The 23,695-nt window shown below is 39.4% G+C and overlaps 1 protein-coding gene across 1 annotated transcript; it reads left to right on the top strand.

Moving 5' to 3' along the window:
- Positions 1–12,209: 12,209 nt before the first annotated feature.
- On the top strand, positions 12,210–23,490 carry LOC121875375 (DNA excision repair protein ERCC-5-like). The gene is made up of 2 exons (XM_042379929.1): positions 12,210–12,461; positions 18,298–23,490. Exon 2 carries the CDS (start codon positions 18,562–18,564, stop codon positions 22,603–22,605), a length of 4,044 nt encoding a protein of 1,347 aa, XP_042235863.1. The 5' UTR covers positions 12,210–12,461; positions 18,298–18,561; the 3' UTR covers positions 22,606–23,490.
- The last annotated feature ends 205 nt before the right edge of the window (positions 23,491–23,695 follow it).

Below are 23,695 nucleotides of genomic sequence, written 5' to 3'. Positions count from 1 at the left end.
TCTCTCTCTCTCTCTCTCTCTCTCTCTCTCTCTCTCTCTCTCTCTCTCTCTCTCTCTCTCTCTCTCTCTCTCTCTCTCTCTCTCTCTCCACCTCACTTTATCCAGAATTCATGGTTCGGTCAAGCGCTTCATTGGTCTCGAAATTAAGGTCATAAAAGGTCGAAGCTGAAACGAGATTTTAGTGGACCAGGTCGTGGATTTAACTGCTGTGAGGTGGTTGAGAGTTAGGTGTTGGTTTTTTTTTATGGGTGTTGGTGAATAGTGTACGTGTATATGTCTGTATGGTGTATGTGTGTGTTTCTGTACGTCTGTGTAGGTTATGTTATGTATATATGTGTATGCTTTGTATGTATGTTTACGTCTATGTATGTTTTGTGTGTATGTGTACGTCTATGTATGTTGTGGTGTATGTGTGTACGTGTGTATTATGTGTACATGTATAACACTTGATAACCTTTACCTACTAAGTCTCCGTTTCATCTCCCTACTCTGCTGGAAGGACAAGAGGAGACACCCCACTATCCTCCCTTACCAAACACCAGTAGCAGTGACAACGAGACTAAAAACTTTATCCATGACCACACTTTGGAAAGGCTCTCATTACCCACGTCGATGACCATACCCAACCAACACAGCTACTCTACAACCTTAAAAAGAACAGCAAACATAACACTACCGGGCAACACAGGAGATACGAGAGACGCTTAACTTGAAAAAAATGTCAAATCGATACTCGTACCTGGGAGACGGTCATCCCATCACCCCACACTGAGATGTTTGGTGAAGCACAGATTAAGAGGGTGTTAAAACCTTCCAGTTACCTCGACTAGACACTGAGATGGACGAGTGGCAGTGTTGTTTATGTCGCCTTTCTCGCGCTAGATGTATAGTTCTCCACATGTAAGAGCCGTGGACGACCCTCTCGATCCCGTAGTATCCTCTCTAGTCACCTTAGAGCTCACTCACGAAGATGACGACATTAAAAAAATATCTAATATTCTCTCATGGTTGGATTATTGTCATAGTTGATTCCGAGTAACAGCAAATAGAGAGAGAGAGAGAGAGTGTGTGTGTGTGTGTGTGTGTGTATGTGTGTGTGTGTGTGTGTGTGTATGTGTGTGTGTGTGTGTCCGTCCACGTGTGTCTTTGTCAGTTTACGTAAGAAACATAAGAAAATAAGGAGTCTGCAATATGCCGGTTGGCCTGTGCATGGCAGCTCCTGTCGAGAGTTACTACCACTCTCTATCATCCATGAATCTACCTAGCCTCCTTTTGAAACTTTCCAGAGTTCCCGCACTTACTGCAAAGTTGCTAAGCTTGTTCCACTCGTCCACCACCCTATTTGTGAACCAGTTTCTTCCTATCTCCCTCCTAAACCTAAACTTATCCAACTTGAATCCGTTGCTCCGAGTCCTATCCTGCTCGGATATTATAAGAACTTTATCAATGTCCCCTTTATTGATTCTGTTCACCCACTTAAATACGTCCTTAGTGTCAGTGTTTTTCACAAGTCCCCCTTTGCCCATTTCTCAGTAGCCTTCTCCCGTGTTCCTTCCAAGAGTTTATTTCTTCCTGAGTCTATGTCAATATCTTTTCCTACGTCCTCTCTTACTGTCTACATGTCTTCTTATGTCAGTTCTTCTGTATTTATCTTGTCTGTGTTTCGTTATTGTATCTACTCTGCTTTATTCACGTTTATTCTTGTCTCGTTTATTGATGCTCCTTTCAGTGCCTCTTTATCAATGTTCCGCTCTTGTTTATACTCTCTCTCTCTCTCTCTCTCTCTCTCTCTCTCTCTCTCTCTGTATATATTTATATACATATTTATATATCAGCGTCACTCCTTGCCCCTTCACTTCCTTCTCTGAGCCTTTTATTTTAGCTTTTATCCTCCTGTACACACATCCATTATTGTCACTCCGTCACTGTCGGATCAGCCGTCTCGCGTCATGTGATATATAAAGCGTTTTCCATTATACTGGTAAGATTTGTGCTCTGGCTTTAAGTGGCGTCCTTCTGCAACATTAAGTCGCCTGCATGGCACTACTGCTGCAGGCTCCTCTCTCTCTCTCTCTCTCTCTCTCTCTCTCTCTCTCTCTCTCTCTCTCTCTCTCTCTCTCTCTCTCTCTCTCTCTCTCTCTCTCTCTCTCTCTCTCTCTTTCTCTCTCTCTCTCTCTCTCTCTCTCTCTCTCTCTCTCTCTCTCTCTCTCTCTCTCTCTCTCTCTCTCTCTCTCTCTCCCATAAATGAATGAGAAAGATCCTCGTAGAAAGTTGATCACCTGACACCCCTTATGACTCACCTACTGAAGCCCAGATATGTTTAGCAATGCATTAAGTCAGATCCTATTATCAGTAAACCATGCCTTCTTCAGTAGTAATGACGGGTCTGTGTTTTAGTGTCGTGATAGTAGCAGCAACGGCATATTATCCTGCCTCGTGTTGCTTGAGGAAGACTTTCATGATAAGGTTCTTGATACGATGTCACCAACACCTCCTTCAGGTTGTGGTGTGAGGTTGAGTCCGTGTAGCCGTGTGTGACAGGCGTATGACTACTGTTCTTTACACACACACGCGCGCACTGAGACTCCAAAAATCTACGTGTCAACTTTTAACACCTGATATGACGCCATGACGCCCTAAAGATATCAACTAACTTTCGTTCTTCTTGTCGACAGGTGAGAAGCTCCTTGGTGGTGTAGGTCGGTGTACAGGTGTCGTAGGTCTGTACAGGTGTCGTAGGTCGGTGTACAGGTGTCGTAGGTCGGTATACAGGTGTCGTAGGCTGGTATACAGGTATCGTAGATCGGTATATAGGTGTCGTGTCATGGATTGGTAGCGATTTCAATGAAACACTATGAGCTAAGACCCACCACTTAACCTACCGTACCCTACCCTAACCTAACCTAACCCAACCATGCAGTATTTCGCCTCCCTTGCCAATTATTGAGACGCTACACGGAATACGGTTAGGAGGACCTCACAGTCGACAGGTACACTCATGCTCTAGTGCCGTGGGATCGATGTGGGGTGACCTGGAGTGTGTTATGCAACTCTTTTAAAGATACGACTCACTTATGGCTATTGCATGAACTTGGATTTAAATATTTGGGCTATTTTGTTGTTTTGTTTTGTTTTCCCCTCTAACAGTTGCCATGATACAGGAGGTGGGTTATAGGAACATGCATTAGGCTCGTGGTGTTTGAGTGTATGAGTATTGGTTATTAATGCTGTAACTCTTCCTGTTTGATGACGACTCACTTTTTTTCTTGGTCTTTTGTTTTCTTCCTTTCCTTTATTGTTCTTCTGTTTCCTTCTTTTGTTACATGGGATAGATTATGAGGCGTTAAGATGGGTTAGGTATAGTCATCTCCAGGTGTCGTGAGGTGAGACACGGGTGGAAAAGATGAGGTTTTATAATACGGGAATTGGAATACACATATCACGCTCCCTTAACTTAGTATGGAAGGATTTGTGTGTGTACGTCTATGGTCAGGACACACACACACACACACACACAGGTTCCAACATTGAATCCCTTACATCCTGGGTGGAATCCGGCTCCACATCCTCGCCGGAAGGTCCCTTGTGATGGGGACAAGGGATGATGTTAACCTGTTGGTGATTCCCTCAGGGAGGCTGTCAAGGTGGCCTTAGGACCCCCTGCTACCTTTAATACCCTCCTGACCTCCTGCCAACAGTCACTACCCTCAATAAGAAAAAATGTCTCTTTGTAGATTCATAGACACAGGAAGGATTTTTTTTTTGTACTCTGTTGAACACCAAGAGGATTAGATAAAATTGAATCACAAAACTTACACGAATTCCCATAATATCCTTCCCTACTTCCAAATAACCTTTATCAATTTATCCTCTGGTCAGTCAGATTACCGGGAGACGCGCGAGGAAGAGCTCTGCCCTTTCAAGTGGGGGATCTGATCAACCCTTCTACCTGGATCAGAGACGTGCCTCTCCCGTACTGAGAGCTCCAGGACCCACAGAGACATCTTGAGCCTGGACTGTCAGCATTCAGATGCAGTTTCTACATATGGGAGAGTTATACTTGTACTTACCTTAATAAATTATGTGTAATTTTACCTTTTTTAACCTGTAATTAATTAAGGTGGTATTATTTTTTTAAGGTAGTCTGTAATTGCTTGTCTGTCATTTCCCACAAAGACAATTATTATTTTCGTTTAATTTTACCTGATGGAATATTGTTGTACTGCCTCTCCACCTGATTAGTCTGTATATTCCTGGTTTTGTGTGGACGTGTTTTAGTAATTTTCTCATAAATGGTGAAGAAATGCCTTCGTAATGTAGCCATATATAGGTTGTGTATCACTTCTTGCCTAGCTAAGAAAACCGATTGGGAGTAATTAACCTGACATCTTCCCTCTCCTACCCCCTCCTACTCCCAGTCCTTCATCTTCCTCTTCTCTCCAACCCCACTCCCTTTCCACTCCTACTACTACTCCTCTCCTTCCCTCCTCTCTCTCTCTCTACACCCCCCCCACTCACTCCCACTCCATCCCCCTCCGTCCTCCCTCTCTCCGTCCTGACACTCTTAGAGATAATATTACTTAATGTTATTGGTACTCATAACCCTTTGAGAACGATGGTTTAGGATTTAACATTATCTACGAAAAAATAACTGCAACAAAAACATAATAATTTCCCATCACCATGTTTGAATATCTAATCTATTTGTTTATCTCGACATGTTTGGCCATTGTTATATAATTCGTTTTCAAAGGCATTTCACGTTTTGGGTGGTATTTTGTGCTACACTGAATGTCAAAAAGTAAATATGGTTTGGGGAGACTTCAGCCCAGCCCGGAAAATAAAATGAAATCGGAGTGCATACAGAAAGTTAGAACGAATCTGTGTGTGTGTGTGTGTGTGTGTGTGTTTTGGTAGCTTTCAATGGATTCTAGTTTCACGTGATCTGTGCCTGCGTGAGGGAGGGAGGGAGGGAGGGGTGTTGACTCGCATGAATGTGGGGGCGGGACGTTGACCTGCCTGTATAACTATATATTGTTATACGAGGAAGTGTAGTGGAGGGGCTACCAGGGTCATGGGTCATTAATGGCTGGTGGATATCATCTCTTGAGGTGATCCTAGATTTGATAACCAAGACAGGTACCATCTGGCCACATAAACACGCACCCTCTGGCCTTACTAAGACAAGGTTTACCTCATTTACATATACTGTATACTGGTGGTATAGTTCTAAAAAAAAATAATAACTTTTGTCGTTCGTATACAATTTATTCATTTCTCATGTTAAACAGCTGAGACAATGTGAATAATTACGCTGTTCACCATAGTAACTTGTACCAACCCCCCTCTCCCTTCCCCTCCCCCTTTCCCCTTTCCCATCCCCTTCCTCCCCAAACCTCCCCCCCCCCTCAAACTGTACAGTACATAGTAATTTATATGTAGCTTCATAAAAGTAGTTTTTTTTTTACTCAAGTGTGGAAATGAGTTCTGGGAAAAGGAAATTAAGGAAATGGAAAGCTGTTCTGTAATTAAATGGGACAAAAATAATAATAATTAAGCAGTGTCTTCCTAGTGTTGTGTGTACTGTGTTAGGACAGGTTTATTATTATTATTATTATTATTATGTGTTGTATTGTTGTTTTTCCAAATTCTCTGTTATAATACACGAGTTTAGAATATTTGAGGGTTAATTTGGGTTGTAGTTTATGTATGAGCTCTCACAATGTATATATATAATGTACTGTATGTACTGTATGTCAAGGCTTAATTTGGAGCTGTATTTTGTGTTTGTACTCACACTATGTATGTATATATGTATGTAATCTATGTATGTATGAAGGTAAAAAAAAACAATATTGTATGCTATAGTGATTTAACATGATAGAAAGATGATTACAATTTAACATAATTTATCACAATGAACAGAAAAGGATGATGAAAATTTTAACATCAAAATCCAAAGAATGAAGAGAACACTCACTTGACTTGGAACTACCCGGTGTCAAAATGTAACTACCATGTCAGTCAGGCTATAATTGGTAGTTTGAGCCAACACAAAGCTATCCTACCTTACCTCCCATTATCACACTTGTAAAACTGTTAACGAGCGGTAGTTACTGGCGTTATTCTCCTGATTAAAGAGATAATTGCCCATCATTAACATCCATGTTTGCTCGTTTATGAATTCAATGATCGTATATATATATATATATAATGGGCGATTATGTGTATGTGTGTGTGTGTCAAGATTCTGTTCAAACTAAGAAATAATTGGAGGGGGTTACGGTGGTAAAGCGCTAGCCTCTCGCTATTGTGATTCTGATTCGATACCCACTTAGGTCAGGTTAGGTTAGGATGTAGTTCAACGGAGTGACCTTACCGAACATGACAGGTTTTCCCCCAGTACTCCAGGTTTTCTCCCAGTACTCCAGGTTTTCTCCCAGTACTCCAGGTTTTCCCCCAGTACTCCAGGTTTTCTCCCAGTACTCCAGGTCTTCCCCCAGTACTCCAGGTTTTCTCCCAGTACTCCAGGTTTTCCCTATAAGACACTGGAACCATGCTGGATGTAATTTCTCTCACGTGTTCCTTTATAGGTTTAATCTCACTTCGTTTGATTTTTTAAATTCTCCTGTTGGCGGAGATTATTATTATTATTACACATTATTTTGACTTCTAGCATTATTATTATTATTATTGTTGTTGTTGTTGAAGGTGATATACCATTTGGCCCCGTTCGTACGTATCAATATCTAGCTCAAGTTTGAGTATTGCTAATTGTTATCAATATTTATAAAAGCTAACGTTTTTCCCCGGTATGATGCAGAGCGGCTGGGATTAATCGCGCACACACACACACACACACACAGTTTTCTTCAAAGTCCAGATTTTTTCACGAAATAAAAGTTCGAGATATACACCATTGCTGGAACTCTCTTAAGGTCTCATTTTCTCCTCGACGGGTAACTTAAGGAAATTCTTTTGGCGCGTCGAGTTTCTCTTGTTTCATTCATTTCTCGCTGTAGCAGGCAGGCAGTTAGGTCCTATCGCCTCTACGTGCCTCACTGGTAAAGAAATGTAGTAGGTTTAAAGAAGAGAAATGAGAATATAACTTGCGAAAATGTTTATTTGCTTATTTTCACCTCTAAGGGAATTGCACTTGATATTTACTGTTTTTACCTAATTTTCGTGAAAAAGAAACCTAGTAAAGTGATCAACATATTTTAATTTCATACTGACTGGTGTGTGTGTGTGTGTGTGTGTGTGTGTGTGTGTGTGTGTGTGTGTGTGTGTGTGTGACAGCATCCCTGGGAAAGAACATTTTATATTCCTTTCTTCATTAAACAAAAAATTATGATTGAACATTAAATATAATTTGTAAATAAAATCACACTTCAAATTTTAACCTTAGATCAGTTTTACCACAGGCCAAATATTTATTGTCTAGTCAAAGGCTCAAGGGATATTTAAGATGTATGTAAAGTCCTCAGTCAAGGGTTATCTAATGTAGTATTAACCCCCCACCCCACGTCTGTTGTGTCTGGTGGGCTCTCTCTCTCTCTCTCTCTCTCTCTCTCTCTCTCTCTCTCAAATAAATGGTTTACGGGAACATAATGGCGTGTTTATGAGACCAGCAGTTGATGGTAATGTGTACAGAGTCCCAAGAGAGCAGTGCCAGCTGTTCCATTTGTGGCTCCAACATGATTAACATTGCTCGTGTTTCGCCCACGGCAGCCCCCCCACCCCCTCCCCCCCCAGGGCAAAAGGATCATCAACACACAATGCTGTAAACAAAGGCTTAAAGGTTTTTGAAAAGCTCCATTTACAGTTCTCTTCTACTTAACTAAAGTTGATGTGCTGCCTGCCTCCACCCAGGTCAATAGTGCGGTGAAAAAATAAACAACTTTTTTTTAATAATTCTCATGATTTATGTAATTTTATAACAAGACCCATTTTATTGAATGTCTGATTAATGTGTAGTTTTCTTTTTTATTTGATTTATTTATGGGTTATTTTGTCATGTTCTTTAAATGATAATGTCAGTCAGTGGCTCGTTTTTTTTCACAGTTCATTTGACCCAGATGAGTGAGGGTGTTCTCGTCTCACACTGTGGTGCTTGATGTGCTCCTACTGCAGGGGATGTGGTGTGAATGTTAGGTCAGGCGGTAGTGGAGTTTTTATTTTTAACTCATTTTAGTCTCAAGATGGCCGTATTAAATTGGAATTGGTAGGTTGTAGCTGCATGGCGCAGGTATGTCGATTTTTCTCCGTCAGTGAGTTCATTACTAAGTGATATATATAGAGCTGCTGGCACATCTAGATCTATAATTTTCAATATTCCTCAATTTTTGTACTGATAAGTTGGGAAGTAATTTTGTTGTATTATAAACTAATACAAACTACAGGGTATACAATTACTCTTAAAAATTGTAGAGATCGACCGTAACCTCAGTTAAGGGAAAATGACGTAAGAATTTCAGTGAAATAAATCCTCGAAAAGTTTCAGATTATATCTCACTGCGCTGAAGAATTTGACCCTCTCAGACGAAGCGATAACCTCTCAATTACAGGAGAGAGTTTTTCTTCTCTCCAGATTGGATCTTTCTTCCTCTCAGCCTCCGAGTTCCTCGTTATGGCTTGATTCTGAATATAATGTTGTCATATTTACACTATTACGTCAGAAACTGCAGTACTGTACATGCTAAAGTACAGAATATAGATACAAAGATTTCAGAACAATTGCAGTACACAGACTGTAGCGGCCTCTTCTATGTACAGTAAAGGCGCACGTCCGTTATACCCTCATCAACATCGTGAAGTTTGAGTTTATTATGATGCTCACCGGTGGTCGAGATGTTTTAAGTTTTTATCATGTGTAATTTTGGCCGGGCGCTAGTAGGTTGTAGAGGTACTGATTCTGTATTCTATATACGATTAAGGCGAATTTCCATACGTACAGTCGTGAACAGAAGTCCTGTCGCCCCTTCTGCTGCTCCACGAACCAAGAGATTCAGATTCATGAATCTGAAGCATTTATGGGCAGAATAATGCACAAGTCTACTGCTTCGGGTTCATGAGTCTGAATCTCTTGGTTCGCGGAACAGCAGAAGGGGCGACAGGACTTCTGTTCACGACTGTACATGTTGGGTGTTTACTGGTTTTGGTGATTGAGAAGCCTCATGACATCAGAGCTAACGCGAGCCAGCCAGTAGCTTGGTTCTCATATCCTCCTTAATTTAGGAGTAAACTTGATTCAACAAGTCTCTGAGAATCGCGGGTTTGTTCTATAAACGTTCACAATAAATTATCCATCATGTAAATTAATCATGTATTCTGTGCTTATTGGCGACACAGTCTATACTTGTTCTTGGACGATAAGTCTTTTGAACATTAAGAGTCTTGCGAACACAATACCTGGCGGACACAATGCCTGACGAACACAATACCTGGCGGACACAATACCTGACGAGCACTCAAGTCTACCGATCACAGGAAGCTTTTAATGCTGCTGAGTGTTGTTTCTAGGTAAGACTGAATACCTCGCCCCAGTCTACATTTACAGGAATTTCTTTTGCGTCGTATCGAGTGCTCTGTAAAGGTGATAGTGAGTGGATTGTAATGTTGAGAGGATTGCGTCAGGGTGTACAGTACCTGCAGTTATTTTGATTGTTTTGTTCCACGTTATAGTCTCAACTGTCTCACCCAAAAGTGTGTTAACTCTCCCAGCCGGCTACTGATGCACTGCCTGCTTCAGATGTATGAACTTGAGTCTGTTACTTCGAACCTTTAGATTCATTCGTATCGGTTTCATGTTCCGGTTGGTACTGAGACAGTTTGAAACGTCTGAAGCAGGCAGTGCAGCAGTAGCTGGCTGGGAGAGTTAACCAACTTTTGGGTGAGACTGTACTACCAGGTTTTTGACACCCACTATAAGGTGCTCTTACAGTGCCGTTGTCTTTCTGGTTCAGTGTTTCCCTGTGACCTCATTAACTGTACAAAGACTAAATAACCACTGTGACGAATTGAGGTTGAGAAGAAAATGAGAGTTGATTCTTAGTAGGAACTTTTTGATTAGAAGAAAGAATAATGAAACAGTAATAGTTGGTGAGGAATTGTTTGCCGGTTCAGCACAGGGATCCTTTTGTTGTGTCGAACAGGATTAGGCTGGGGTGCGCTTGTGGGAGGGAAGATTGGAGAGCAGAGGCAGTGATCTAAAGATTGTTAGGAAGGGGGAACGTAATAAGGGAGGAACTTTGGGAAGCAGGTCGAATTTTCTCTGATTTCTTGTTTAGTTGTTAATGGTCGGCTCAGGAGTTTCTCATCCATCAAGGTCATTATAACACACAGGCAGCTTGGGGAAAACGGAGCCATGATCAGCGCAAAAACATAGATGATTAGTGCATATGTGAATAACCCTCATAGGTAGCAGGCAGTGTAGTTAACTTTTACCTTTATCCCCTTCACCATTGATCGGCTCGTTAGCCGCTTGGGCGTTCGGTCACGTCTCTGATTACTTTTCCACTCTAACTTATCCGGGAAGACAGACGTGCATACTAAAACTGCTTAACATATCCATATACAGTCATCTCATTAGAGGTTGTAATCAGGTTATGTCTAGATGTGCAAAGTTTTAACAAAGATCTCATATCCCTCCCAGAAAAAAAAAATAATAATAATAATATGCTCTCCTAATTTACCTAAGACCAGAATTCAAGTCTCCTTACAACGACTCTGGCTCTGGGAATAACGTATTGTACATAACATTACCACGCGTGTGTTCATTTGGTGACTGGAGCTTGTGCTGACGGGAAACAGAAGTAGGGGAGGAAGCAAGAGCCTGTATCTCATTTATTTTGGAAAAAATGTGAGGAAATTAAACCTAAACACGAAAGAGACTGGATCATGTGTTAAGAAATGAGGTTGGTGTAATGTAAGTGGTGTTAAGTGTACTGTAAATGGGGGTAATTGATGATAGTAAATTGTAAGTGGTGGTAAATGGACTGGAACGGGGTGGTAATATCGCAATATTTAGCTCGATTTTGCCAAGGCTTTCGACAATGTACCCCACGAAAGGCTGAAAATCAAACTGGAAGGGTACGGAATTCGGGGAAATGTCCTAGCGTGGATAGAAGACTTTCTACATGACTGCAAGCAGTGTGTGGTGATTAATGGCACGAAATCATCATCCGTACCTGTCACAAGCGGGGTACCACAGGGCAGTGTATTGGGCCCGCTGTTGTTTGGTTTATTTCATAAATGACATGCCTGACGTTGTACACTCCTCCATACAAATGTTTGCCGATGACGCCAAGTTATGTCTGGAAATCAAGAACCAAGCTGACTGTGAAGAGCTGCAGAAGGACCTCTGTGGGCTCCAAGAATGGTCGAGGAAATGGCTGCTGAGATTCAATGTCACGAAGTGTAAGAGGATGCACCTGGAGCGTACCAACGGTAAGGAGGAGTATCATATGTCCCAACGGGATGAAGAAACTGCACTATTTGAGACAATGTGAGAAGGACCTAGGTCTGTATGTTGACAATGAGCTGAAGTTCGGGCCATTGCAAGAAGAAGGTAAATCAGGCAAATAAATTATTGGGTCTTATAAGAAGGTCGTTCAGATGTCTAGACGGTCCGTCCATCGTAACGATCTTCAAGAGTGAAGTGCTTCCCCATCTGGAGTACTGTCACCCCGTCTAGTCCCCGAGATATGCTAGGGACTGTCAGTTGGTTGAAAATGTTAAGAGGGCCACCAGACTGGTGCCTGCTCTTCGGCACCTCAGCTACCCTAAGAGATTGGACCGCCTGAACTTGCCTAGCTTCTACTCCAGACGGGCGTGACCTAATTGAGGTGTATAAGCATCTCAAGGGACACTACTCTGTCGAGTGTCCTTATTTGGAGCTGGCGGACGCTCGCCCCACAAGGGGTCACAGCTCAAGATTGAAGAAGCCGCAAGTTAAAACAACTGAGAGGGCAAAGTTTTTCGGAGTGAGAGTTGTGAACTCTTGGAACAATCTACCAAAAAGTGTTGTAACGGTACCGAGTGTGAGCTCTTTCAAGACAAGACTTGACCAACACTGGAGCAGGTTCAGGTACATTCAGGAGCCGGTGCATGTCCAGTACTTGCCAACAGTGCGTAACAGAGACGTGACCGATCGCCTAAGCGGCTAACGAGCCGATCTTTTGGTGAAGAGGATAAAAGAAAAGGAAAAGTAATCAGAGACGTGACCGATCGCCTAAGCGGCTAACAAGCCGATCATTGGTGAAGAGGATAAAAGTAAAATAAAGTAATGCTACACTAGCAACCAGCTAGGCAACAATAGCCCATATTGTCGCTCAGCTGGTTGCGTAGTGTGGCTGTCACCTGTGGCAAGTCTGCGCATCATAACAAAGCTGAACAGACTCTGGGATTTTGAAGATTTAAGTGGATTCAAGGCCACAACGTGTCTCAGACTGCACACACAGGTCAGAAAACTGTGATTCTCATTCCATAGAATTATTAATTATGAAATACCGTATTCAGGAATACTAAACATGTATGGTTCACATAACATGAAGGTTTCATCATGTTGCTTCAGCACGTGCACATAGTTCTCTGCAATCATGAAATTTCTATGGTGATGTTTTATGGGTAAATTTTACCTGTGTATGTATGTTGCTGTCCTGAACACAGTAAAATGACAGGACATCACGGTTCTATGGTAGAAAACTTACCACAAGAAGAAACCGAATTAGGTGGGGGGATTGCACTTTCATCATGTTAATGCTATAACTGTTGACAAACCTTTCCCTGCAACTTTTCCTCTTGAACTGAAATATTGCCTTACCCTAGCTAACTTGTTAAGAACATAAAAATGGAGGAAACTGTAGCAAGCATATTGGCCCATACTAAGCAGTCCCGTTCACACCCGACCCCTATTGCTCATATATCAGTCCAACCAGTAAAATTATAGTTTCTGTCATTCCTGTATTTAGGTATCCAAACTAATCTAACCTAACCAACCTACTTAACATAATATAACCTAACCTAACCTATATATATATATAACCTAGCTGGGGGCTTATCCCCCTAAGATTCCCTGGATGACCAAAACTAAAACAATACCTTCCAACCTATATTTGAAGGTATTATCCAGGGAATCTTGAGATTTAACCAAATTTAACCCCCACCTATATAAGTTAGATACAGTATATTGGTTATTATTGTTGACTGACTCGCTGCCGGGTTTTCATATAAAACTATTTTTAAAATGCCGCTATTTCACTGTGTTTGAAAGTGAACACTGTTGTAGTTTTGGCAAATGTGTTAAAAAGTGGTTATTTCTCAATTAAACTTAACCTAACCTAACCTTAGTTGATAAGAAAACAAGCAACAGAAGCTGTGTTAGAAGACCACACCAACTTAACCTTACCTACGGTAACTTCTTAGCCGTGGGGCTCCACCCCCTGGACCCCCGGCATATGAAACGGAAAGAACTTGCGATGATATGTTGTAATTTTTCATTTCTTTGTGGACATGACAGCAGCCACTCGAACAGTGCGGATCGTAACCGTACACTGGTGTCGATCGGAGCAGTCAATGTTATTGAAGGAGATGCTCCTTCTTGGCTACATTACTGCCAAGAAAGACAAAGTGGTATGTGCCTGGTCGTCTAATTGTTAACCAAACTAAGCGGTTTAAAAAAATAAAAATAAATGATTATCATAATAGAACTCACTGATAAAAATATAGTAAGAATATAAACATCAAAACAAATACAGGGGGGCCCCGAGTTACAAACGGGTTCCGTTCATGAGGACGTTCTTAAGTCGGATTTGTACGTAAGCCAGAACACATGCTATGTGCATAATGTACTTACAGAACAATGTTTAAAATACCACTTCGTATATCATAGCCTAAGTCCTTATATACATCTAAAATCACCTATTTTATAACAAAAAAGAAATAGAATGACAAAATACAGTAAATGAAAGTAAAAAATATGCCATTGGGTAAATAAAATACCTGTACTATACAGTACATTTCAAGTTTAACCTCGTTTGTTGGTAAGTTGGATGTTTGTAAGTCAGGAACCCCCTGTAAAAAGGCGGGTTAGTCATAAATATTTGCCGATATACGCTAGTTCCTTGTAATTGCAGTGATATCTACGTTAGCCGGAACAATTGGTGCAGAGCACTTCCGGAAATGAGAGATTTCCGGGTAACGAAACGATTCTCTTGAAGCTGGAAAAAAATACCCCATCCCCGGAAAATTCCGTCTTTGGGAACGATTTGCCAAGAAGATTTCAATTCCAGCTTTTGGAGAGTTCCGGGTTTGAGGGATTCTGGCTAACGGTGGAAACTGTATTTGGATTGTGTCATTCCGCTGTTTTTCATTGAAAGTGGCATTAAAAATACCCAGTTTTCACTGATATATATTAGAGAATACCCTATTATGCTGAGAAAAAAATGACAAATGTGCTAACCTAATTAAACCTAAGAAAACCTAACCTAACCTATATCTAGAAAAATAAGCAGTTACACAGAAAAATTAATAGAACTGAAAGTAATCAGCAAACAAAACTGTCTATTAACACCCTCAAAATTACCGAACCGCTGATGGCCACAATACATTGTTTACATATGTCGTATCACAGCTGATGAAGTGACTGTAAGATGCTATCTTCACTCACCTATTTCTCGAAAAATAAGCATTTGTCTAAGAAAATGAATAGAAGTGACAGTAATCAGCAAACAAAACTCTAAAATCACCTTCCATAATTACCGAACCGCTGACGGTCACCAGTCGTATATTAGCCTAGATGACGGTTTCTGTGATTAGGTTTGGTTATGTTAGGTTACATTAGTTTATGTTGGATATCTAAATACAGGGATGACCGAAACTAAAATTTTACCTTGTTCCGCTCATCCACTACTCTATTTCCAAACCAATGTTTACTTATCTCGCTCCTAAATCTTAATGTGTCTAATTTAATTTAAAACCATTGCTGCGAGTTTACTCTTGGTTGGATAGTTTAAGCACCTTTGTTATATCACCTTACTTTCGCCCTGACTTCCTTTTATACACCTCTATCATATCGCCCCTCACTCTATGTCTCTCGAGGGATTGCAAATTCAGGTTCTTTAATCTGTCTCTGTACTTATGATCGTTATACATCTGAACCAGCAATTTGAAGACCTTTTTCCATAAATGCTTTTGGTAATGTCTGAGAACATCACCACCACCAGGAGGAATTGTTCAAGTTTATTCATTTTTTCCACAGATGTTCTTATTATTAACTATAGTATGTACTGTATTTTAGAAGAGGTGACAATTTTTTTAGTCTAATTATAATTTTTTTTTTTTTTTTAGTTTTTTAAGTTTCCTCTTTCTACAATCATAACTTACCTGTAGTGGGCAGGGCATAAAGGATGAGGGAAATTGCTGGGTAAAACATGGTGACAAACTGATCATATGACACTAAAATGATATGTCTACATGCTTTGTACATTAAGAAATTAATTATTTACCATAAATACTCCTCCAAAAAATCTGCCTACTGTATTCAGCATGTGCTGTTGTCTGCCCAGTTTGTTTACAACTGACCCGCTTGGTTCGAGCGTACTCTCACGTCCTCAAAAAACTTAAAATTACACTATGCCGCTTCAACAAAGCTGCTTTTATTAATACCAGATGTCAAAATAAGTACTTATTGTTTAATATGGCAGAGGGTCCAACCAGCTAGGAAGTTAGGTAGGTTTCTTTCGATGGTTAGGTCAGATTCTGTAAGGTTCTAATAAATGTTACCTCTTTTAAAGTGCAGTACTTACTAAGTTGATAAGAACATCTGTGGAAAAAATGAACAAAATCGAACAACTTCTGATGGTAGTGCTTTTGTCAGACATTACTATGCTCTCTTAGCTCCTGGAGACAAAAATTGGACGAGAATTTTTTTCCGACATAATTTTTATGATTACTTCTGAGCTCTTATGAAACCAACTCTCCTTTGTTTACTTCTGGCACATCAGGTATGCTTCATCGGTTCCTTTCATAAACATACCCTGTATATATATGTAATAAGGTGAAGTAGCCCCACCATTAATAACATAGTATCCCAGGACTCACCTTACCTCACTAACAGAAATTTAGGTTAGTCTACTAAGTTCCTGCAAGGATTAAAGGATATTGATATTGTTGCACTGATTTATTGAACGAATTGATACCTTTCACACAGTAATAAATTTCACAATGTTAATATATTCACTCGCCACATCTCATGCACTAATGGCCACACATTCGCACATCCTAATCATACATTGGCCCCAAAAGTCCTGCATATGGTGCACTATATGGTAATTATTGACGAGAAACCCGTCGCCACTATTTTACTGTGTTTTGCATTAAAATAGGGTAATTTTGAGATTAAACCTAACCTAACTGTAGTTGATAAACATAAGCATTCAAAGCATTATTAAAAGACTGTACCAACCAGTGCATAGTGATGTACACAAGGTACTGTGATAGAGTAGACTTTAACACTGTAAACAAAAGAAGCAATCTTAATAACTATTGAGTTAGCAATGTTGTGGGTTAATATTGACGACTGACCCGTCACAGCGTAATTTGTTTTGATGGATCTTTTCTTATCATATATTCATCACTGAGTTTGGATATGATTCTGTATTCATTTCTTGGGGAAATGCTTTGTTTGGTAGATAATTAGGCCCCTAAGCTCACACTAGTGGTATGGCATAATGGTAGCCTTATCCAAATTCGATGTTGTCCTCATCTCATTGTTTACGAGCCATTCGATCCGAGCGGTTTCTCTCGCGTCCACAAAAAAAACGTAAAATTACATCATATTATAGTTTGTTGTTTCTGTTTAATATGTTATTAGTTGTGTATTGCCTCTACCCCTTTTTATAATGTTTGTGTTGTTATGTGCCCTTGGTTATACAGTATTCTGCAAATATCTTTGTCATGTTTTTGTGCTGTATATCAAAACCAAATCTTGTGATACTGCTCTCTACTCTCTCTTCTGTAAACATATAACAAGTACAGTATACTGATCTCTGCAGGGTGTCTTAAATAAGAACAAGTACTGTATTGATATTGTGCAAAATCCATTGAGTCTGTCACTTTTATAATTTATTCCTGATGTGTGAAATGGTCTCTTGACATGTCCATGACTTGCTTTCTCCATGTTATTGTGTCAAATGACATTAATTAGTCATTGTCTTCAATGTTTTCATATATTATGGCATTAGAGTTAGTAACCTGACAAGAGAGACTGCAAGTGACCATGCAGCATCAACAGATGCCATCAGCTTACCATGGCTACCCCACACAAGCTTGAAAAATGGCCATAAAAGAATGATGATGTAACATGCATGCATTTTCTGTGAACTCTTTAAATCATGTTCATAATTAATCTTATATTTTTTCTATTTGATTTTTGAATTAATAAAGATTATAAAAGGTAAACCAATATATGAGATGGTGTTCTGAGGAAATGATCAATGAGTATAATAAGCTTTGATATTGGTACTGCACTGTACCCGTATTTGAGAACTACAGTACAGTAAGTCCTCGCTTATCATCGTGGTTATGTTCTTGAAAAACACAACGTTAACGGAATCAATTTCCCCCATAAGAAATATATAAAATACGTTAGTTACGTTCCCCAGTCTCTCTTTGCCCCATAAAATACATTACATATACATAAATTCAATGGAATTTTAATAGAAAATATATATTATACATCCAAAAAGATAAATAAACTAAATCATTTTGTATTGTACTCAGTGATGGGCAGAGGTTGAGCGAGTATGTGGTGGGTTTAAAACCTCCATTTTCGTAGCAAGGCTAATGGTCTTGCGTTGCTTCTTCACAACACTAGCATCACTAACACTTGATGGGCGCTTGGAAGCCATTTCGAATGGTTAAAGTACAGTAGGTACATGTATTTATAGCATGCACATATGCTGTGGAAGCCTAACGAAGACTGGGGATGCTGTGACGCTCCGCGAGAGAGCGTTGCACACCAAGATGAGAGAGTGTGATGCGCCATACAAAGTAGTCTGTGACGACGTTATAACGAATCGGTCGGGACATTGTCGGAATCATGGGTATCTAAAGAGCAGCGATGTTATAACGAAACAGTGGTGTCGGGGGCAATGTTAAGCGAGGATTTACTGTATTACTTTGTCATTCTTTATTCATCATTTACACTTTTTACACTATTAATGAGAAAATCTAATTATAAGTTTATTATAGTGATCGATAATTTCCCCAAGATCTCATACTCAACTTTGGTTGCAGGTGGAGCTCTAATGCTTAACAGAACAGCATTGCTATAAGAAGAACTCAATGGATCCACTCTGGGGAAACTTGCACAGCTTCTCTGCCAGATGACAACCCAACAACTCCAAAAACTAATGAGAAAATTAAATCTCGTGATTATTCACTGGCCAATACCTGTGTAGTGAAATTCAACAAACTCAGTTGGCCAATATTGCTTTCTACTTAAAAAAATTATATTTTTTTTATAATACAGTACTGTACAGTAGTTAGGAAGTGTTAATCATGGGAGTGAAAGGTCTTTGGAAACTGATAGAGTGTGCTGGAGTACCGGTTCCTCTTGAAACCTTAGAGCATAAAATTTTAGCTGTTGATGTTTCTATATGGCTTCATCAGGCAGTCAGAGGTTTCAGAGGTCCAGGAGGAGCTGCTGTTGCCAATGCACATCTTCTGACGCTGTTTCATCGGATATGCAAATTACTTTTCTATCGTATAAGACCTGTATTTGTTTTCGATGGAGGTGTTCCATATCTAAAGAAGCAGACCTTAGCTTCCCGTAAACTTAGGCGAGATGTTGCTGCCGACAAAGCTAAGCTTGTGCGAGAACGCCTGCTTAAAAATCTGTTGAAAAGTCAGGCAGTCCGTAAAGCTTTGGGAAGGACAGGCCCTGGTCCAAGCCTTGCCCATGTACCAAGACCTCAGAAGAAAGAAAAGGATATGTTTGAACTCCCACCACTTCCTAAGCCAGAGATGGATGATAGTGTGACATCTGTAAAATCTGAAGATTCTGAAGATGAGGATCAATATATTTTGAGAAATTTAAAATTACCAAACCTTCATCAGTTTGATTTTGAGAGTAATGAATTCAAATCGCTAAACATTGAGACACAACATGAAATCCTTAGTGAACTTCAGAGTACACGAAAACAGAATTCGTGGAACCGTATCAATGAAATGCCTAAGGAGGCAGAAAATTTTGCTGAATTTCAAATGGGCAGACTTATAAAAAGGCGTGATTTTCAGGCTACTTTAGATTCAACACGGGATGAAATCCGAAAGGTGAAAACTGCTGAAATGGAAGCAGAAATGTTTGGGGAGTTGGAGAAACATGTCAGTCTGTCTCAACGGATCATATCTGAAGATTCTGCCCATTCCATTCTAGTAAAGAAAATAAAAGATGATAAAAAAGATGAAGTCTTGGTGAAAGAAGACAAAGATGAAGTCTTGGTGAAAGAAGACAAAGGTAAATCACCAATGAAAAAGAAACAAAAGTCATTTGGGAAGGATTTTTTGACAGAGTTGGCCAAACAGGGAATTGTCAGACCACAAGATCATTCAGATTCTGATTCTGATGATTTATGTTATCCACCAAGAAATTTAAATGACAACAGCTTGAGTGAAATGGAAGATGGGGGACAGAATTCAATTGATATTGAGGAAGAAGGTTTTTTAAATGTTGTTGGTGCACTTTTAGAGAACAGTGGCTTGACACAGGAGGAAATTCTTGCCCTCATAAAGCAGGACAGCAATAACCAGAGTAGGCTAAAGAGTAAATCTGGAAGTGAAGATGGACCATCGACATCAGAAAAGGCTCCAGGTTTTGTTTTTAACCCTGATGCTGATTTGTCATCAGATGATGAAGACTTCATTGAAGTTTCAGAAACTCCATCTGAAAATACAGGTATACCCAAAAGTGATGATGAGAAGGTGGGGATAGAACAAATAGATGGAAACAATATAGATAAGTTATTAGCAACAAAGAGTGACAGCCTTTGGATGAAGATCATTCATCAGAAAGTGGATGATTTGGTACACACAAATTCTCTTAAGTCGTCCCCCAAAAAGGCTGTTTTAGACACTAGAAAATTTGGTTGTCAAGAAGTTAAGAAAGAAACTTATAGTCTTGATGGTGAAAGTTTAAAACCTGTTAAAATTTCTTTAGATTTTGATGTCAAACCATTGAAAATGGAAGATGATATCTTTACAGACATCTTTACTGATCTTATTCACCAACCTAAGAAAAGTTTAATTTCAAATCCTGTATCTGTCAGTAACAATATAAAAAATATAAAAAATGGAAGTGAATATATTAAACCACAATGTGAGACTCAACCTCTTACTTGTACAGAAAACTTGAGTAAAAGTGGCAAAACAAGTGAGGGATTATTAGTTTCTAAAACTAATTCCAAGTTGGAGGACGAGTTCTCAGTCTCTGCTGGTACCTGTAATAATATATCTACCTCAGAGAAACACAGCATTAAGGAAAAGCCCAAAATAGTACCAGTGTGTAGTAGTAATCAAGCATCAGATGAGCCCCCCAAGAACATTATGGAAGTTAATACTTCACAGAAAGAGATAACGGTACAAGAACATGTAAGATTAAAAATTAAAGATAAGGTAAATACTGCCTCACAAGGAAACAAGAGTGAGCTTAACATAGCCCATGAGGTTGGGGAAGAAGATGCAGACGATGTAGAAATCATGAGCTCCAGTGATGATAGTGATTCTGATGAAACTCCTACAGTCATTAGTCAACATTCAGAAGTAGGAGAAAAGGCAGGTTCAAATAAGACTTGTACAGTTTCACCAACATCAGACACCAAACAAATGCCTTTTACTTGTGATGCTGATGACAATGACTTTATAGAGGTGGAAGAAATATCGACAAATAGAATGAATACTGAAATTAATTATGAAATGAAACATGCTCACAGTGATGCAAAACCAGAGAGTAAAACAAATTTGGGATCTGAAATGGAACAAACAACTAAAGAGTATAAATCACTGTCAGTAGAAGGTAAAGGTAGAGTTGAGGAAGAGCCTAATATTGAAAGCAGACATAGAACCAGCAGTGATCAACAAGTAATGGATATAGATTTAACAACTAAAAATGATAAAGTAGTGGATTTGGTGGAAGAAGGAACAAAAGTTGAGAATGTTATGGAAGTTGAGAGACCCTTGAATTACTCTGAGGATGAACTCAAACACCTGGAGGGGGAACTTGCAGTAGAACAAAAGTCTCTTATAGCACAGGCTCAGAAATCTGATAGAATTGCCTCGAATTTGAATGACCAAATGTATGGAGAGTCACAACACCTTTTGCAGCTCTTCGGTATACCCTACCTTGTAGCTCCAATGGAAGCTGAAGCACAGTGTGCCTTTCTTAATGCTGCTAATCTCGCTGCTGGCACTATAACAGATGACTCTGATATATTTCTCTTTGGGGGTAACAAGGTATATAAAAATTTCTTTAATCAAACTAAACACGTTGAATTTTTCAATGTAGATAATATTCAAGCCAACATTGGATTAAATCGAAACAAAATGATCACCTTGGCCCTCCTAACAGGGAGTGATTATACTGAAGGTGTTGAGTCAGTTGGAGCAGTAACAGCTATGGAGGTCCTTGTTGAATTCCCTGGTGAAGGTATCGAGTGTCTTCGAAATCTTAAGAAATGGTGGAATGTTGCTCACAAAAATGTAACATCTTCTTACATTTCAAAAGTTAAACAAAAGATGTCTCAAGTAATGCTCATGGAATCCTTTCCAAATGAAAAGGTTTATGAAGCATATCTGAAACCTGAAGTGGATGAATCTAGAGAAAAGTTTACCTGGTCTGTTCCTAATGTAGAAGCTTTACGTACATTTACAATGGAGAAATTTGGTTGGAACCGAGAAAAGGCTGATGAGATCTTAAAACCAATGATGAAGAAGTTGGGAGTGAAAACATCTCAGATGAGAATAGATTCTTACTTTACAAATATTAAGCTTGTAAAAGAATCAAAAGTAATCAGTAAACGAGTTCAAGATGCCATTGCAAAGGCAAAAGGGGAGTCACCACCAAATTCTGGAACACCATCAATTAAAGACAGATATCGGAAACCCTCCATTAGGGGCAAGTCTAAGAAGAAAAATGCGAGAGATTCCGAAGACTTACCGGGTAAAGTTATGGAAAATGGCGTATTAGATGAAGAGGAGCATCCAGATACAACCCACAAATTAACGCCTCCTAAACCATCGAGAACATTATTGATAGACCCATCGGAAAGTAGCAGCTGTGTACCTGAGCCACCTAAAGCAAAGAGAAAACGTAAAAAGAAGTCTGAAGAATCTGAAACAAATGGCCCTCAACAGTCCTCCGCTATGCATGATAATGAAGAGGATTATCAGCCTCCTAGAAAGCTAACAAAAGAAGTTATGTATAAAGCTTTGTTAGAAAAGGAGACTATCAGCCAACGAGATTCTGACCAGAGAAAGATGGAGGAAAGGAAAGCAGCTGCAGCACAACTATTGAAGAAACAGCGTGAGTTAAGGAAAACGCACAGGTGAACATAGTACAAATACCCACCATTGTCCTTCAACACTTAAATGGCAAGGAACATGAGACATCCAATGATGTTGGCCACCATATAATGGTCAAGGAGAACAAACACAGTAAGCTTGGGGCCCTATTCCAGACTTTTAACTCTTGGTGTCCTAAAACAACCAGCTTGGACTAAAATGCAAGGAGGCCATGTAAACTGTAGTGTGACCCCCTGCCAGATATAAAAAAAAAGTGCAGTACAGTATACTGTACTGTACATTACTGTTCTGTACATGTAATCGCACACAGTACTGTGGTTAAGCCATGTCAAAGATTTTAGCACCGGTAAATTCTACTAGGTTATTCTTGTAAATTATAATTATGGGGCATTTCTAATATTAGTCAACCAAAATTATATAAAGAAAAGATTATTCTGACTATACTGTATATAGTATCTGTAATCCCAAAATATGAATTATTATGGTATAATGATTTGGAAGGCAAAATGTATATGAACTTTTGACAAATCAGTATGAAAGTGTTTATTTTGGTGATGAAATTAAATTGTGGATATTTCACCTAAGGGTACAGTACATTATTTGTTTTGACCTTTATTTCACAACAGTAAGTTGTTCCATCCTAATCAAGTTTTATTATTATTTTTTTATAATGAAGTACAGGGGACCCCCAAGTTCGCGGATTTTTAATTCAAGGTTCTCTGTTATTCGCGGATGACACCCTGGATGTACCCATGAATGTCTGTGGGTAGTTTTAAAGTTGCCAGCATTTTCAAGGCCGAGACAAGGCGTCATTCGTTCTAGAGACAGTAATTTCCTTTACCTGTATTGTAAATATGTGTGTGTGTATGTAGACACACACATAAAACACATACAAATAAATAATATGTAATTAGAAAATCCTCTCACAAATAATCAGAAACAAATTTATTAAAAATGTGAGTCTACCCTCAAGTCCGTGCTTTATTACTTTATTAATAAAGCACGGACTTGGGGGGATAGATTGCCACATTTTTAATAAATTTGTTTCTGGTTACAGTATTTGAAAGAGTATTTTTCTATTATTATTTATTTGTATGTGTTTTGTGTGTGTGTCTAC

This window comes from Homarus americanus, unplaced genomic scaffold, assembly GCF_018991925.1.
Source record: "Homarus americanus isolate GMGI-L3 unplaced genomic scaffold, GMGI_Hamer_2.0 scaffold56241, whole genome shotgun sequence".
Classification (NCBI taxonomy): Eukaryota; Metazoa; Arthropoda; class Malacostraca; order Decapoda; family Nephropidae; genus Homarus; species Homarus americanus.
The sequence above is the reverse complement of the archived record's forward strand: the minus strand, read 5'-3'. Positions and strand labels throughout refer to the sequence as shown.